This window comes from Poecilia mexicana, unplaced genomic scaffold (assembly GCF_051168715.1).
Source record: "Poecilia mexicana isolate PSO_F unplaced genomic scaffold, ASM5116871v1 scaffold_3, whole genome shotgun sequence".
In the NCBI taxonomy this organism is placed as follows: Eukaryota; Metazoa; Chordata; class Actinopteri; order Cyprinodontiformes; family Poeciliidae; genus Poecilia; species Poecilia mexicana.
In genome coordinates this window covers 5699719-5719256 of record NW_028263372.1, presented here as the reverse complement: position 1 = coordinate 5719256, position 19538 = coordinate 5699719, and the positions used below count along the sequence as shown (strand labels likewise).

The 19538-nt window shown below is 40.8% G+C and overlaps 1 protein-coding gene across 3 annotated transcripts in view; it reads right to left on the bottom strand.

Moving 5' to 3' along the window:
• Positions 1-19538, bottom strand: part of znf536 (zinc finger protein 536) — a 237467-nt gene that overhangs the window by 36352 nt on the left and 181577 nt on the right. For all 3 annotated transcript variants that reach the window (XM_088004102.1, XM_088004103.1, XM_088004104.1), the window contains one exon: positions 17290-19062. In XM_088004102.1, coding sequence (XP_087860228.1) covers positions 17290-19062 — 1773 coding nt within the window. The remainder of the gene's footprint in view (positions 1-17289; positions 19063-19538) is intronic.

Below are 19538 nucleotides of genomic sequence, written 5' to 3'. Positions count from 1 at the left end.
TTCTTCCAAGTGTATGTGTAATTATTGTCACACACCTGTGACTCCCTGCCATCCACGACAGGGAGGAAGAGGAGGGAAGGTGGGGGTGATGAGGAGGGGAGGGGAGTTGGAATGAGGAGAAATGTCGTTGGGAGCAGCGGGAGGCCTCGTTTCAGGAAAAAGGGAGGAGGATAAAGAGGAGAGGGGAAAAAAAAACAAGAGAGCTTGTTAATCAGGCACTTTCTGTCAGTGGCTGTACACTGATATCCTAATGATTCACGCCGAGATAGTGACATCACAGGGGAGAGTGACGGAGAAACAAAACAAGAAGGAGGTTGCAAACGAAAGGAAAAGGGGGGAGATGACAGGCCCCGAAAAGGACAAGTAGTTTTGCACAGACAAGATGACAGAAAGCAAGAAGAAACATGGGGAGGAGGAGGGAGGGGGTAAAAAAGGGGAGAAAAGAGACATAAACGTCCCTCCAAGTGTGCCGCCACATTCCTTACAAACAAGCGCTTGTTTAATCTAAACAGAATGTTTTCTGGAGGAGAAACATTGTTAAAGTTTTTCCAGCCAAGTTCCAAGCTGTTCCGTTTCTTCCCTCTCTTTCCCCCGTTCCGCCGTCCCCTCGGCAGACCAACCGCGTTGGAGGCAACGACATGTGATACGAGCCTCTGAAGACAAAGGAAATTACCTATTAGGAGGGAGAGATGATCTGCCTTTAGCTGCGCTCCAAGAAAGTGACTCACGATGTTGTAATTGTTTACCTTTGACTCAGCCCATAAGTCTCTGCTCCCATCTCTCTGTTCACTTGTAACATAATATTTTGCTCCGCTGCTTTCAGAAGCTCTCGCTCTCCTGTTTTTTTTATTTTTTATTATTTTCTCTCTCTCTCTTCTCTCGATCTATTCTAACAGGACAGATGTCATCGCCCCAAACAGTCTGAGTCACCGCACGCCTCCGTACCCCTGAGTAACCCAAGGACAGGAGGGAAGACGGAGCTGTAATTTTTACATTTTAGACGTTTAACTGATGCTGTTAATCATCACAACTTGAGGGTTCGGCGTCTCGCCCCAAGGACATGAGGACGGAACCAGTAATGTACAGAAATAAATTTAAAGACAGGAGGTGTGAGAGATTATTATGATAATCATAATTATTATTGTAATTATGAGAGTTATAAAAAATATACATAATATATAATAAAAATACAACAAAAAATAAAAAAAAGAAGTTAGATTTTCACATTTAAAAAGCATGTGTTGAGCCATGCAAACAGACTGCTCTATTATGTGCTATTGATTTTTGTAAGAGAGATTCATCTCAGTGTAAACAGGCCCTGATTTCACTCAGGCCAGGATCAACATGTGATTCTGTGTGTTTCTGATGCTCTGAATCTGATTCCAGGCAAATATTCAACATGTACAGGTTTTTGTTTGGATTTTCAAGCATGTAGTGTAAAGACAGCAACTTCACTCCACCTGAACTCGATGCGAACATTTGGTGGACACAACCGCATGAAGAAAGGTTTTTATGGCTGCGTGTGGCGAGATCAAACTATTTTTATGTGACACTGAGCTGATAAAAATGGGAGTTGAGTGAGAGAATAACATCATAACATGATCTAAAGCTCTGAAAAGTTTACTTTACATAATACTGCCCTTTTAACATCTATAGGTCTTAAAATGGGGGGAGGGGGAGTTCCTGTATCTGATGGGTTGCTGGTTCAAACTCGCACTCCGCTTGTCTCTGTCATAGTGTCCTTCAGTAAAACACACTACCTGGTGGCCAGTCAGCTGTATGGCAGCCTGCCCCAGGGCAGCCGTGGCTACAATGTAGCTTAGCAGCAGGAGTGTGTGATTGACTGAATGTGGTGTAAAGTCGCCTGAATGAGATAAGTTTTTATTTGAACTTCTCCAAATGATGGGTTTTATTAGAATTGGAAGTGATAGATCAAAACAAAGTAGCGCAAAACTGTGATGTGGAAACAAATGGGGTCAAGGATTACAGAAGAACCAAGAAGTTCTGTGGAGGAGTGGAAGTCTACAGCTCCACTGGTAGGTAATCTGACTGTAGAGAACAGTGGCAAGTAGAAAACTATTGTTGAAAGAAATCCATAAGGAGTGCTGATCAAAGTGATGAAGTGTGTGTATGTGTGTGTGTGTGTGTGTGTGTGTGTGTGTGTGTGTGTGTGTGTGTGTGTGTGTGTGTGAACCTGAACATGAAAGAACGTTCTCTGATCAGATGAAACCCCTGCATCACCCTGAAAGCTTCATTCTGGCTGTGAAACATGGTGGTGGCAGCATCATCATGCTGACATACAGTCAGAGCTACAAGGGAACGGACGGGTTAGAATGACCTAGTTAAAGACCAGACCTAAGTCCAGATAAGAATCTCTGGTCAGTTCATAGATGCCTTCCATCTGACCTGACACGCAAGATATTTTGCAACAAAAAACAAAAGGTTTGTTTCTATAATTGTTAAGTTGGTAGGAACACACCGCTCAGCGTCTTTCTGCTCTAATTTCAGCTAAAGATTCTTCTAAAGAGGATTGATCGAAGGGCTGAACAGATACACAAACTCCACATTTTTGAGATTTTTAATTGGACGGCATTATAAAAACTACGAATAAAATTAGTTTCACTTCACAGTTCTGTGCTCTTTTGTGTTGAACTGTCACATAAATTCCCAATAAAATACATTGAAGGTCTGTCATTTCAGAGTTCAAAGGGTGTGATTAGTTTTGCCGAATGCTGCGGTTGGTTGTGCGTCTGTATCGACGCAGTTTTATCTCCTAAATAAAAAGATCTAGCAGAAAAGGGGGAGAGGGAAAAAAAAAAGAGACGGCTGGAAATAGCATCGGGAAGCGAGCAGGTTGCATGTGCTTCTTTTTTTGTTGGGCGTAATGATTTAATAGAAAGCAGATGGTTACAGATGCAGGGGCCGAGAGCCTGTGATGACATATCTTTAATATTTTAGAGTGGTTTTTGCTGTAAATGTTGCAGCAGCTGTTTCCCAACACAGTAAATTTAAAGCAGATTTTTTTTAATCCTTTTTTTTTTCTTTTCTTGTGTTTGTGAGCTCGTGTGACTGACAGCTATTGGATTTACTGTAAATTACAGAAATGAATATGCAGCAGTGATGAAAAGGCAATGGGAAAGAGGAGGAGGGGGCGGCGTGTGCACCCCAACTGTTTGTCACCGAATCAATTCGAGCTCAGTCTGAACCCCGCTGATTATTCCCGTATTTTAGTTTGCTGGAGCCGGCTCCCGTACGGTCGCTGATATCCAAAACGTAAAGAGATACAGAAATAATGAAGCGCAGGGAGAAAGAGCGGGAGGAAGAGGTTGACGCGGGAAGACGAGGAGGAGGCAGCAGCGATAAATGTATATTTGTTTTGTGTTCTGTTGTGGCCGACGGGTTTAGCTTTAATGTCAGCTGCGAGGAGCAGAGGATTGAGGACTTCTTTTTTTTTTCTGCTTTCGACTCGTGGTGATTGTCATCAATTCGCATCTTGGCATTTAAACCAGGCTTTTCAAACGAGAGTTTTTGAAATGCAAATGCAGTGACACGCGACCTGCAAAATTAAAAGACACGCAAGTGAAAGGGACACTTTTAAGGACATGACAGTTTACGGCACACATTTATTGTCCGTGAAACAACTCTGTGTGTTTTTATCTGTTTTATGCAGAAAGAAGGTAAAAAGTGAAAGAAGCCGTGTTTTTTCTTCTTTTTTTTTTTGCTTATCTCGCCCTTGACTCCCTGTTTGCGCCTCGAGGGATGTGTTCGATTAGGTGCCTCCTTTTCCCCGCAGACACACGGAGAAAATATGATTCACATTTTTCCCCCCTCTCTCCATCTCTCTGACGCTACAGTTATTTAAACATCAATAGCCATGTGTCTTCTTTAGCACACACTCTTTCTCATATTGATATTTGTATATGATCATTACTTTTTGGCCCCGCACGCTTTGTTATACCGTGTCAGCTTCAATAGGTGCGAGATCCAATACTGCAACCTCTGCATTCCCCCAAAAAAGCCGATAAAGCAGCCTTCATTGTGTAAAGGGGAATCTAATGTAAGACCACTTGCACATGGACTAAATATGAATAACTCAGAAACGCTGAAAACTGGGTGGAAATTTAATGGAATTCAACAAACTTCCTTCATCTTTTATTAAAATATTTTTTTTAACATCCAATACTTCATGGGAATAAATAAACCCTTCTTCTAAGAGAAGGAAAACAATCTCATTGCATTAAAGTAAACAGAGAAACAACAAAAAAAGTTTGTTAAACTGATGACGCTAAGAAGAAGTTGCTGAACTGTTCAGATTAAACTGTTTTTGAAACTTTTGAGCAAACAACGATATTTTGTTTTGCATGTAACAAATCGCAGAAAGAAAGTTATTGTTAGAAGAAGAATTCTTCCTTTGAGAGGCAGTTTAGACAGATTAACATCTTAGTTTTTCTTCTGTTCTTGTATGAACTCTCAACATCCCAGGGTTCCAAAGATCTTGTGGGAAATAAGGAATTTACTGTATCCTTTCTAGATCTGGATATGAAAGTAAAAAGAAAACTGAAGGTGAAAATCTGCTTTAGTTTCCAGATTTTCTTCCATACTCACATTTAGAGAGAAATCTGAATCTTTTCTAAAACATTTAACAATTTTCATGTAAGCTTAATTTTAAATAAACATATTTTATCTTTGATTTTTATAATCACAGCTTTAAATTGTAAGCCGTCAATATTTTGGTTTCTAAGGTTACTGGATTTTTGGCCCCTTTACAACATTAAAACTGAGATTCATGACCTTTCTGCTCTAGATCTTAAATTGTGTTTGGGTGTGAAAACGTCAAACCCCCTGTTTTTATTTTTTGTAAGTAAGTAAAAGTATTAATGTAATCCAGGATGAAGCACATGTACATGGTTTCCAAACTGAATCCTTTCTACCCTCCTGATGGGAATATAAAGAGTGACAGCAAGTCACTTTACTTCCCGTTTCTTTATTTCCTCTGCTTGAGAAATTGTTGGACTTTCACAAAACCTTTCTAAACTTAATCAGTGATGAGTTTATTGTGTCCAGTAGTATTTAAAAAGCATTTCACTGATCTGGTCATTTTAGTCAATTTGACAAATCGATTTCCAAACGTTTCTTTTTGCAGCTAGCTGTAAAGCTAAATCGGATAGCTCAGTGCCACCAACCTTACCAGACGTTCATCATAAAACAAGATTTGGACCAACGTACACTTGGACAACCAAGGTTTTTACAGTTGAATGATTTTGTGTACTTTGTATTGTTAAGATGGAAACAAATCATTACTTCACAATATTTAGTGTTGTGGATTTACAGCTTCTATTTTCTTTCAAAAATTTTGTTTTATTTCTTTCAAAAATGAACCTATAGCTAAAGATAAAACAAACATTTATTTTAATAATTGAAATGTTGAAATATTGAACAAACATATAGATGTTTAATGTTGTTTTCAACCTCCTTAAAGGTCCAATTTGATCTTTTTCATATTTCTGTGAAATCTTTAATGGTGAGCCACCTCTGACACCAGAGCCGTTTGTGAAGAATTACCCAGGCCTTCTGAGTCAGTAGTACCTGTGGATTCTGAAAGAACGGTTATGGACTCTATTTTCTGAACATATTTGATTTTTTTAACTAAATTGAACTGAAGACAAAACTGTAAATGGGTGAGTAAATAAAATGAACCCTGGTTTTAACTGTTCCATTAAAGATAATCTTCTAGTAATTAAACCCAAAGGCCTATTTTAGGCCCAAATCTTTTACATATGAATATTCAATGCTTGTTATTTAACTGTTTTACAAATCGGTAATTAATGTTGATTCTGGGGATGTTCTGGTTTGTTCATTGGTATATTTTCTTAAGTGAGAAAATTGAGGGCCAGTTAGATATTAAGGGTCAACTGTGGCCCTTATGTCTGTCCAGGTTTTATCTCTATAATTTACAGTTGCTGATGGAGATATACTAGTTTTAGAAAGCTCTTATCAATAAGACCTTAGAAATCACAGCCATTTCTGATATTGTTGAGGAACAAATCAGACACTAACATTTAACCTGATGATGACTGGTGAGAGCTGACAGATGGAAAACTGGCTGTTTGAACGACTGGTCCATATGCTGTTTGAAGGAGAGTCGAGAAATGAAGAACAAACATGATAGAACGTTGAAGACTTCCTGCTGATAGCCAGCGATCAACAAGAAGGAATGTTGGTGAGAGAGCGTGATTAGAATAAAGTCTGATAAAAACAAAGCAGGTTCAGTGTTCAGCCTCAAGTGGTCACAACAGAAAGACAACTGAAATGAAAAGTTCTGTCCTGCAGGAGAGAGACAAAGTTCTTTTTGTCCATTCTGGATACATACGGTTACAGAGAACCAGATCCATTTATGTTGGTAGAAAATAGGAGAGGTGGCAAAGGATGGGAGGTATTGATGGATGGATGGGTGGAGGGGAAGAAGGGGGTGGGCCACAAAAATAAACCCAGCTCCCATCTGATGAGCAGCTTGTCCATAATTCTGAGCCCCTGTTTCATGCCAAACCCGCTTCCTGATACAGAAGCCTGACAAAAACAGACCTTCTGAAAAAAATTCCCTTTTTGTTCATTTGACCCGTAAACTGCCACCTCCATCACCCCCCAAACAAACACACACACACACACACATGCACACACACACACACACACACACACACACACACACACACACACACACACACACACACACACACACACACACACACACACACACACACTTTACATTTACTCTGTTTTTTGACCTAAAACAGTCCTACTCTATCCCAAAGAGAACCAGTTGTTTTTTTTCTTTCCCTTTTTTTTCTCCCCCATGCAATGGTACAAACAAATTCAAATAAAATCGGCAGAAAAAAGATGTGTGTGTTCATCCCTGTTGCAGCCAACAGCTACAGGACAGATGATGTGGCCATCTTGAGATCGTTTGTCATCTGTCGGGCAGAGTTGACCTTGCAACGCCTGCCGACCGTTACACTGATATCATCTTTTATGGTGAGAAAACACACACACACACACGCAGACACACATGTAAAAAGAAAAAAAATAGATACGGAATAATGGAAGAAGCCAGATAGATTGAGAGAGAGAGAGAAAGAGAGAGGCGGCTGTTGTTTTCAGTAATAAAGACAGCATTTATGGCTTCCCCTTCGCACTGTCAGTTAAAAGAGAAACAAAAATGGAAATCCATTACGGAACGCTTCTTAAAAGTGTGACCAATCCTTGTTCAGTCAATTAAAGTCTGGAGACGGAGAATATGATGTTTGTCTGTTTAGCCTTCAATGCATACAGATCAGCCTGGATTTGATGATGGAAAGAGACTTTTTTCCCTCAGTCATAGAGACAGCGAGGAGAAAAAAAAAAGAGGGAGATGGAGGGATGGAGGGGCAGTGCAGCCAAGCTCTGCTTATCTCTTTTCTTCTCTTTCGCTTTCCTGCTTCAGCCCATCTCACCCCCCCTCCACCCTCCCATCAATATACAAAAGCATTAATGTGCGCAGCTATGTGCTCTGCCATTGTTCTGTGTTTAAATGCTCAGAAAGGGACGTTGTTTGTGTAACTGGCAGAGTTAGCGGTGCACTGCCGCGTCCAAAAGCCTGTACTTAAAAGTTGCTGAGCAGAAAAAAAAAAAAAAAAAAGAAAGGAAAAAAAATAGGGCGCATTAAAAGAAGCGATAGCGAAGCAGTTAACAAGAGTGGTTAACCCGGAATGAGCGGGGATGAGGTTTCACATTAAAACAGATTTATCTTAAAGTATAGTGCTAATCCCCTTCAGTTTTAATCCCACCCCCCTCCTCCCAGTCCTTCCCCTACTACATCATTTTCATTCCTATCAAGGCATATTAAAAGAAGAAGCTGTTTATGCTAGGCGTCTTGATTTTTTACAAGGATTCCTGGCAAGTGAATCATGGAGCGAGAAGGACTTGTCTTTCGAAAAAAATAAAGGATTATTAGAAGTAGGGATGGGCAACAATCGTATGGCTAGTTGTTGTGAAAAAACAATCGTGATAGCAGTTAGCTGACTAGCATTAGCTCCAGGTCAACTCATTACCTCACCAGTTTGTACTCTCATTTCATACTTGAGAGTTCCCATTTGATCATTTTATACTTAAATTCAAACATCATTTAATTTTGCCATTATATTATAGTATATGGATCTATCGTTTGTTATAGCTAAAAAGTGTTTGAAAACTTTATTACTCTTGATCTCATTTTTTAATTATCCCGTTTGGTCCAGTTATCTTTCATGAAATAGGGCAGTTTCTTTACCATACAAGGTAGCAACGTTTCCAATGTTCAGCAGATTTTTCTGCCCAAATTTCACAACTTTGATTTGGTTTTCGGCAGTTTTGAAAAAGAGTTAAACGAAATACATTTGCAGAAAAAGTTCTGAGATTGCAAACTTTCCCAGTCCAAACGTTCACCTCAGAGGGGCTGTCAGCACGGCGTGGTCAGCGAGAGACCCTTCAGGCTGGGATGGGAGTGGTGGAATGCTCCCATCCACTAGTGGGTCTCCACTTTACAGGAGGAACAGAACTCTGAAAAATTTCTAAGTCCAAACATTCAGCTCGGAGGGGAGGACCCTCTCCATTTTGTTGCAAGCTTACAACTTATATGGTGGCAAAAACATCCATCATAAACTCTACTTTATAATTCATGAGGTTTGTTCATATTTGAACATGCTAAACTAAAGTACAATATATATTTTACTTTACTAGATTTTACTAGTAAACTTTAGTAGAAACTTTACTTACAAAGTTTCCAAAGTTTTACTGCCAAAGTTTGACAGTTATTTGTGTCAAACTTTGGGATCAACTGAATGATGACCTCAAATTATGTGCTTTTATGTTGAGCTTTAAAAAAGCCTTAAAATGTAAACTTATAAAAGATTATACTATTATGTATATGTATATTGTGTAACCATATATGTATTTAATGTGAGTATTTGCGTATATACATGGATATTTAAATATAAATGTATGTATGTATGTATGTATGTAAGAATATGGACATTATCTTTCATTAATGTCGACTGCAGAGTCTCTGAGTAGGGTGGGCAAATATACTCCTTTTCTTCAGCCTATTTCTTTATTGGTAAATTATTGGTTTGTAAAATAGCATTTTACTTTTTTCCCCTGTTTTAAATGTCAATTTACCAAAATAAAGCTCTTTTATGATCATCAAACCTATTTTATGATGAAAAACTACCAGTATGATTAGGCTGGTAAGATTTTAAAAGTTTTCCACTGCTGGTCGAATGAGGCCATCCATGAATGTTGTGTTTTGTTTCAAAATATGACTCAATGCAATTATGATGCATGGTTCAGCAGCATAACTTGCACTACTCAGTATAGCTGTTTTAGTAAAGGGCAGTTTGATCAGTTTTATTCTATTACATTCTGTTACACTCTTAAATATCTGCTTTTCATGTCAATAGTTTCATTGAATAAATGAATCTCTAGCGTAGCCTCACAGTGCTGTCAGTACCGTGGTACACAGTTTGATAACCACATCAACCAGGCTGCCACAGATTCTTTAATGTCAGAAGGTTTTACCACATGTGCCACTGCTATGGTAGTGACTCACATACTGCAACAATCATCTATTAATAACATAATATATCTCACACTCTAGTATGCACTCAGCTGGCATACTAAATACTTGAAACTGATAGTGAAACTGATGGTAACTTTCTGTTGAACTTGAATAATACTTATTTGACCACTTGGAGGCACTCCAAGGGAAATGTTATTTCCAGGCAGACATCTGATCCATACGTATAAAAAATATATAATTTCAACGACAGGTAACATACCCAGGTCTGATGCAGCCGTACTCTGTGAATTTCCACACCTTTGATCCCATTATATGTGCACTACTCAGGAAAAATGTGATATTTCCTCACATCCAGAATCATATATCATGTGTTTTTTTCAATATGAATACAGAGCAAGTCAGGGTTAGAGATATTACTTGGGTTTGACAGGCTCATAAAATCTGCAGTTATAGATTTAAATACAGCTTAACTATTAAACTTTTTACTTGGATAGAAACCACAAAGCATTAGAATGAAAGTTTAAGCCTGTGTTACCCATCATTAATTGGGAGAAATTAATAAAAAGTTAAAGCAATACAGTCGGAGTCAGAGAGGGTGCAGTGGAGGAGACCGAGGAGCGTGCAGAGTGTCTGATCTGATGCGACCTATTTGACGACTGTCATGCTGGATGGCGACGGCGGTGGTGATAGGTGGTGGAGGGGTGTTGTCATGCTCTCTGTCACACTCGGCTGTGTCACACGAGCTGGATGGATGCCTCTGTCCACTGCAAGCTGCTTGAATGAGGAAACATATGGGTGCACGAGAGCCTCGGCCCACCTCATGAATATTTGATTCATATTTCCTGTGTGTATGGGCAAGAAAAATAGAGAGAGAGAGAGAGAGAGAGAGAGAGAATGGAGGAAGAAAGGGAAAAAAGGAAGGATATTTCTTTCTATTTCTCACTTGTCATTTCAGAAAAAGCTCACAAGGCTTACTTTGTGGCATTCTAATCATAATTGCCAATCCTGAATACAAATCTCTCAGCGCCAAACATGCCGAGTGAAACTGAAATGACAAAATGAAGCTCATATAACGGTGTAATCAAAGTTACATTCAGAAGAAAAAGGATAAGCGCGGGGGGGTTGGGGGGGGAGTTCTTCCCTAACCAGCAGGAGATGAGGATCAGGGGCCAGTTATTAGCTCGGCCAGGAACAAAGGGCCCCAGTGTTGCAAGGTGGCTTATGCCTCAGACAGTTACTGTACCTTTCAAAACTAATATGTAACCATATCTGTTTTAAAAGGATGATTCATATTACTGTGAATTCATGGGAAAACTTGTTCCCATCTCTGTGACCCAGGAAACACAAATCCCACTTGTCGTAAGCCCCCAACACACACACACACACACACGCACGCGCGCACACACACACACACATGCACACACACACACACACACACACACACGCACACACGCGCCTACACGTGCACCTACACACACCCTCAACACACAGACACATTCACTTCAACTGCATGCCTGGCCTTTAACAAAAAATATCCCATTTAAAAAGATAGGCACATTAAATTTTTGTTATGATGTCAAATATCCTCAGCTTTTTTTGACAGAACAATGGAGCTGATTGTGCTTTAATGCTACTGAGGCGACTGGAAAAGGTCAGCGCGGGCGTGGCTGGGCGCACAAGGACGGCACTGACTGAAAATTGGGTTATATGTGATCAACTAAGTTATTAATCAGATTAAAATGGATTCCCTCTGCCTGCTGTTTAACTAGGCAAGAGGGAGGGAGGGGAGGAAAAAAAAAGAAAGAAATAAAGACGGCGCAAAGAGGGACAGAGATGCAGAACAAATAGGCCAGTGTTTACACATCCAAGAGCAAAGAAAGCCATTGTGTTGGGAAGCGCTCGCAGATGAGTTCCGATAAGGGCCGGGGCCCTTCGGAACATCCCGGCGCATGGAACGCGGCTGTCTAAAAGCATGTGCCCTTGCCACAGATGCCCCCTCGTCTCATCCAGGTAACCTCTCTAATCCTGATTAAATCACTGTAATTAGAATAAGCAGCGTTCCTCCACCCCCATATTTCCCTAATAAAACAATGCAGCCGTTTAAATCCAGTCGGTGGGATTTGCAACGCAACAATGCAGTTTATATCCATCTCTGCTGAGGAATTAAGTGTATTTTCTAACTGCTAATGTTGTAACGTTGCGGGGTGATTTGTTTCGACGCTCGCTATTCTTATTCCCCCTGCGGTTTTGTTCCCCCCCCCCCCTTTTCTCTCCCTCGCCAACTTTATTTATTTGGCTCTTATTTATTTGCTTGTCTGCGCTTTTTTTTTGTTTTTTCTTTTTTTGATGTTAAATCAAACAAGATTTTTTTATTTTTTATTCTTTTAGCATGTAGTCGGGATCATTCCCTGCGACGGGGAAATAACGCAACTTATTTGTCCTTAATTGCCACAGAGCTTTTCAAACACAGCAACTTGCCGCCTGTGCGTCTCTACCTGTGTATATTTTTTTGTTTTTATTAGTATCGCGGCACGGCTCCATTGATGTGGAATCGCAGAGGAAATAAAAGTTGACATAGTTTCTTCGTTTTTTTATAATTTTTTTTCCGTACCCCCACAATCCCTTGTTTTCCTCTCCGCTCTGACTTGCTCTCTGTTGTTTTTTATATATCTGTATTTTTCCTTGAAGTTGCTGCGGCATTGTCTCATTATGTGTCGACTTGCTTTGTAAGTGTAGTTATTATGCCTGCGTGTCTTTTCCTGGCAGTGCTGTTTTCTTTCAATCTCTCTCTCCTTTCTCTCTCTCTCTCTCTAACACACACACATACACGCGCGCACACACACACACACACACACACACACACACACACAATGTGCTGTCTCTCTGTTTCTTCCTCGGAGGATGAGGAGCTTTATGAGTACAACTCCTCTGAGGCATCCTCTTCACATCTCCAGGGCGCCTGGGGAAGGGAACGTTGCATTCTTAAGAGGAGCAACTCAAACTGAACAAAGTCTACAGGAGTCAAGGAAGAAAAGCAACAAACAGCAAACTAACGAGATGGGAAGCAGAGATCATGTCAAATATATCGGGTTAGAAGGCTAATTTATAACCCATTGTTTAATGTTTTCCAATATCAAATACTCTGCAAACTCGCGGTGGGTGCAACAATATATAGACATGAAAGCGCTTTATTTGCACAAATATATAAACTCACATACGTATGCTTTCTGTGACTGTTCTCATGCTGGTTTCTCCCCATCCCGTCTCTGTAACACTGAATGGAATAATTGTCATGCAACTTTGCAATCATCCACCATTCGTCTCCATTTTTCTTATCAAGCGCAACTCGATCCTGCCTCTCATTCACTGCGCTGTACTTACAGGAAACACGATGTGACCGATATTATTGGTGGTATTAGTAAGAATGGCTGAGAAAAGCCAAGAAAGGAAGAATAAGATGCTGTTTCAGATAGAAGCTTTCAGCAGCCCACTGATATATGGGAATTAGTAAGTGGGGGGGAATATTTTTAGAGAGTGAGAGCAACAGGTTTGCAGCTTGACAGCAGCTATTACGTTTGATTGCTCCTTGAAAACTACACTATTTTGCTCTTTTGGGTGACAAGGTGATAATGCACCTCTGCACAAGTTAAACTGGTAATATCACCGCACGTGGGAAATAGCACCTTGCCTTCACCAGCCGTCAGAACTGTCACTCCGGCACGGTGGAGGTGCACAATGAGAGCTTGGGGAAGCGCATCACAAACAGTAGTCTTCCTCTCAGTAAAACACAGACACACACACACACACACACACACATGCAGACATACAGACAGAGAGACAGACAGACAGGCCTCCAGATGGCTTAATCACTGGAGGAGCCCATGCCCTCAAGCAACAAGCAAAAGAAAGAAAGACTTGAGAGTGAGAAAAACAGAAAATGGATGGATCCTGGAGTGTGGGAAAGTGAAATGCAGGAATTTAAAGGAGGGGGGCGGGGGGAAAGAAGGGGACACCAGTGAGCTTGTATCGGTCCGAACAGAGAAACATCAGTTATTTCCATCTGGGCACTCAGATGTTGGTTCAAGTTTTAATCAAGTTAGACTGGTTACCAAACAAAAAAAAACAAAAACAAAATGGCTGAATTGGACATGACTAAACTGATCTGGTGGGGAAAAAAGAAGGGAAACTGGACAATCGTTTTTTGTTTTCATTGAAATCTTTAGAAAAGTTTTAGATTCTGGAGTCCGTTTCATGTTTAGTAGTATAATGTATCTCATCTTTAAAAGGGTAAGGTTCTGTGAAAGAGCATTAATATGTTGAGACAGATGGCTTAATTAGATCGTTTAATAAAAGAAATAAAAAACAAGAGAAACATGAACATGTTACAATGATTTTATTGATCCTGCTCACAGTCATCGGGTAAATTGGGGGACTGCAACTAATTGAGCAAATTTTCCCAATATCGAAGAAAGTCGTACATGAAATTTTGGTTTACTTGCATTCATATGCAAACTTGCACGTGAAAACTTGTGCTAGGCAGTAACCTATTCAGTTAGTCATGACAAATAAACCATTTTGTCAACAAAGATTACACCAATTCATCTAAAATGGATGCCTTTAGAAGTTTGGAGGAGGAATCCAGAAGAAAACCATGGAAAGATGACATAGCCCTGTCAGAAATGTATAAAAGTTATGCAAGTTTCATAAATTATGTCTCTTGATGAGAGCTAGCTAAAGGTTTTGCAACATTGATGTAGCCACCTGTCGCAAAGATCGTGCATTAACAAAAGCTTGTAACAGCATATTTGTCATACATTTATAAAGCATAAAATAGAGGAGCAAGAGCCCTTTTTTTCACTAACGCAAACAAAACAGCAATTATTAGGAGAACTACAGAGTATACCATAAGAGTCCTTGATATACTGATGGGTCTAATTGAACACATCCAAGCATTTCCCTGGCTTCTTTCTTTTGCCTACTCCTCTAATTCTAAGAGGTGCTCAGCTATGAGCGCTGCCATTTTCTGCTCTAAAATCCTCCGAGCACGACGCTCTCCAGCTTGTCAGTCTCAACCTTCCAAAGTCCCACACCACATTTAATATATTAAGTGAACAAGGGGGTTGAGGTAACGTGAGTAATACAACGTGAGGAGCAATGTTCGCAAGCAGACCTGGCATGTACAGCACCGTTTGAATAATGTAATACTTCATGTTTGATAATGCATGGCTATAGATAGGTCTACAGCGCAGCCAAGTATTGATTGTGTTAAGCACACCTAGAGTACAGCAAATGGTGTGGGTATATATCAATCTTTACTATGAACTGTACTTAAGTAACCAGATACCTTGTCTGATTACAGAAACCTCAGGGCCACTGATGCTGCTAATGACATTTATTGATAAACCTAATTTTCAGGGCCAGTTTGAGGCGAGCTTTAATATCACAGACAGGTTGAGTGTGTTTGTGTAAATCCTCACATCTTCATCTATATCTGTTAAGAGTCAAAGCGCAACTAGACTCAAGTATATTGTGGCCCGTTGTGCCTCCTCCGGGCATACTAATGAAGAAGCGGTCAGTCCAAACGTGCAACGCGTGCCCTACGACGCTTCCCGCACATTCAGGGGAGAATTTCGATATTAATGATTTATGCCATATTTGCATACAAACCTAATGCAAACCCACTCAAGATAATCACATTTTGCCAGGTCTGAATTGAGTTTTACAGACGTCTGCACTACTACCCCCACCTTCTTTTTTTTCTTTCCACCCACAATGTAACAGTGGAATGTCTGTCTCTCCTTTTTTTTTTTTTTTGTTCAAGCTGCGGGTGACCCCCCCAACACAAGGGGTTTACAAGTGGACACATAAAGAAGGACTGTAATAGTGCATTTTACTGAGACAAGTGTGCCTATTATTTCCCTTCCAGCCACGCAGCTTTAGCGTATGAACCAGGACCGGCAGAAACAGGAAGGATAATAGCACACACTGACAGTGTTGTCAATGAGGATGGTAAAAATGTTATTTTGTCCTGAAAACACTATATCCATGCTCTTCCCTTATGCTTCTATTTCAACTCATTTCAACTAGTTGAAATATACAACTCAGATGTTTTTAGAGAACATCTGATGATGACTGCGACCAAACCGAGCTACTAGTTGCAGTATATTTCACCCGAATATAGAAATACAATCAGAAAATTGCAATTTTTGCAGATCTTATCAGTTAAACATAAACTGAAGTACTATAGATTAAAAAAACTAAGTGGACAAGAAGAGACCAGATGCACTGACAGTTAATGACTATTATGGCCCAGCAGTTTTAAACAACTTTTTGCCAAATAAATGAAAAATAATTAACAGTTAATGTGAAGTATCTTATACAGAATTACTAAAACACTTATGAACCTTATCACTTAGAAGTGATTTTTTTCTCACCTTTAACTAATCAAAATCCTGTTTATATCTGGAAAACAATTTACGTTGGACCCAACTTATGGTTTTGCTTTTCAAAGTTATTTCATATTATTGCAACACAAAGTTTATGCAATTTGTGAAGTATGCACAAGTATTTCCAGAGCTTCGTCTTGGAGAAGCTAAATAATCACTTTTATCTCATTTACATTCTAGGACTTCTAAAAAAGGACTTGATGTTACTCATGTTCACTATAATGCCTCAATGTGATTATTAGTGCAGTGTAAAAAAAAAGCCTGAAATTCAAAGTTAAATATTCGTAATGGCGAACACAGCTATCCACTTTACATTTCCAGCTTCCAGATTAATGCGTGTATGAAATTTAGGACATTCTGCTACAAAGGCTTTCTCTCTTTTTAAGAATACTTCATAGTCACTATTATCTTATTTTCTTGTGCCCATAAATAACGAGTTTGCTGTCTATTTGCAGCCATTTAATTTCCTTTTTGCTTTGGACATAACAAAAAAATATCAACATTTTTATTAAAACCAATGAATCCCTTGATTGACATTAACTATGTGTCACTGGCATTGGACTTAGGGATACTGATGACCAACAGCACTCGTTTTTACTCTCTTTTTATACAGACACTCGGCAACCAGCGAGCACTGTAAAAGAAATAGGGAGGGTGAGATAAAAATACTTTTTTTTTTCTTCAGTTTCAAGGATCAGCTATAACCTTAGCAGAATCATGAAAGCTGACAGTTCATTTTTCACAGGGTCATAGATCGACGAATCTTATAAAGTAATGGGCTTTTGGGAGCCGGCTTTATGAGGGCTAAGATGGTTAAGAGACATGTGGAGGAGATGGTACAGGGAACTGAGGTCCTGCTCTGACTCATCCAGGGTTATTCCCCCCATGCTGAGGAGCAGGAGGGAGGAACTGCACTCCCAGTAATATAAACGTGTAATAAAGATTAATCTGTTGCTAGTCGCCAGGCTGATAGCTTCTAAACTTGCTTGAAATAAGGCTCAAATCACTTCAGGGCCAATCTTGAGATATTTAGTGAGTGTTTGGGACTACCTTTGTGGGTGTCAAGCAAAAAATAAAGAGTTTATGCATTTGTGAGCTTTGGGGTTTATGTGTATGCAGCGGTGGTGCAATTTAATCTACCTTATAAATTTTGTTTTATGCAGGTATAAGGCTTTTGTTTTTGTGAGGTTGTTTGTAAATGCGTGTGTGTGCTTTCCAGTATTAACTATGCCATGAGGTGTCACACATGCTCACCGGTTCCATCAGACCTCTTCACACCGCCCGTGATCGATCCGCCACTTCCGCCTCCCAGGCCGTTGAACGTAGGGGTGGAGTCGTTACTGTAGGCTCGGAGGACAGACAGCATAGTCATTTGCTGCTCTAGGTGGGCCTGCGGATCAGCCTTCAAAAGTCCTGATGCACCGTCCGAGGACAGGAGGCCCAGCCCCTGCTGCCACTGCTTGTCCAGCGCCAGGGTTTGGTTCTGGGCTTGGGGAACCAGAGACAGTGGCTTTGTGGTGGTGGAGGACGCTGGTAAACCAGCATTGGTCATTAGAGTAAGAGAAGAGTCATCTTGCAGCTGTTTAGCGTGAGACTGGCTGTGGTCAGAAACAGGACTGCCTTCTTCCTCTCTCTCCAAGTCCATTTGATCATCATCATCTCTTTCCTCCTCTTCTTCGGCCACTCTACCATCATCATCCTCTTCCTCAGAGTTATTCTGTAGCTGTGGTCTCTTTGGGGTGTTTGAAGGGGTCCCACATGTGCTGTGCTCCCCAGCTTTTGTGATTTCTTCATCTGATCCAATGCGATCATACTCAGTATCTCCACAGGAACCCCTGTCACCAATCTGGTCATCCACAGCTGACGGTGTTCCTCCAATGACCTGATTGTGCAGTTCCAGTCCCTGCTCTGCTATATAACCTTGAAGGCCTGGGGTAACTCTTGAAGAGCCATCATATAGACCACCGAACCTCCTGAAGAAATCACTTTGGAAGGGGTTGTACGGTTGGTCGATGTGGTTGTTCCAAACTCCGTGGATTTTCTCACCATCTCTGTCTCCTTCTCTCTCCAGCGCCAAAGCAGAGCTCTTGATATTGGAAGAATGAATGGTAGAGTTGGTGGGAAGACCCTCCTGCTGAATCTCTTTGCCGGCATCAGCCCGCTGCATTTGGGCTTTACCCAGGTGGTTAGCTTGAAGGTGTAGAGCCATGAGCTCCAAAGAGGAAGTAGAGAAAGAGCAGAAGAGACAGCCATGCCAAGCCACGTTATCGTGAACAGTGATTGAGGAGCCAGGCAGGGATCCGGGTCCAGACTCAGGACGTACTGATACAGAAAGATCGAGCGGTTCATACTGGGACCCAGGCTTTCCAGTCTCTGAATGCTTTTTGACTTCTGGTTTGTCATCTTTCTCCTGGTCACTTGAGACAATACGTTTGGCTTTGGGCTCACCGTTATCATGGTAGCGCTGAATTGGAAGCTGGACAGGGTTGTGGTTGTCAGCAACATCTTTCTTCATAGAGCTGAGGACAAAATTGTCCATGAAAGCTTGGAGAGAACCTTGGAAGTGGACTCCGTTCCCTATCATACTTTGGTAAGCCCTGCTTAGGTCGGAGAAACTGGCGGCACTGTCAGCCGCTGAAACAATGGGGGATTGGCCATCCGGAGTCTTCAGGTTCTCAGATGAGTGGATCGAATCAAAACGCCGATCCCCACGATCGCGATCTCGTTCGTGTGGCGCTATGATACCAGCCGATGCCCACTGATGTGGCAGCAGCGGACCAGCTCTGAAGTCCAGATTGGCTGGCATGCCCTTGAAAACATTACGGAGTACATCTGGTCGGGCAAAGATGCCACTACCTGCTTTCCCAGAATCGTCTTTATGGTCTGAAGATGTGTTGTGGCCAGAGGACGAGCCTGATGTGTTGGAGCCGTTTTGACGTTCACGATGGTGGCGCTCCAGGTGGTACTTCAGACTAGCAGACTGGGTGCCAGCATAGTCACAATGAGGGCATCGGTAGGGTTTCTCTCCTGAGAAGCCAAAACAGAGACAGAGAGCGAGAAAGAAAAAGACAAGGAAAACAGTGAATAATTAACCTGCTTATTACATTAATTCTGTATCAAAATCTATTTATTGGAGCAGGGAAAGTGGACCCTAGGGTCATGTAACCTCCCTCAACAAAGAAAATTAGGTCAAATGAGCTCACCAAAAAGATATGCATTTCATTAACCACTAAGAGAAAGGATATTAGTTCATATTAAAAATGTCAGCTTTCGCTAAATGAAAAAAAAGATTGCTTTTCAAAGTAGAAGGAAGTTTGAGAAACATATAAATACTAAAACAAAGAAAAGAAGAAAAAAAATAAGCTACAACTAATGAACCAGAAAAGTCTTTCAATCAACAACAGCTACCACTGACTGGAAGTCTTTTGTCTTCCAGTCAGCAGTCCATCGCCGCCTGATGTCTATATAAGTGTTAATGTGCTTGTGTTAGGACAGGAGCCGGC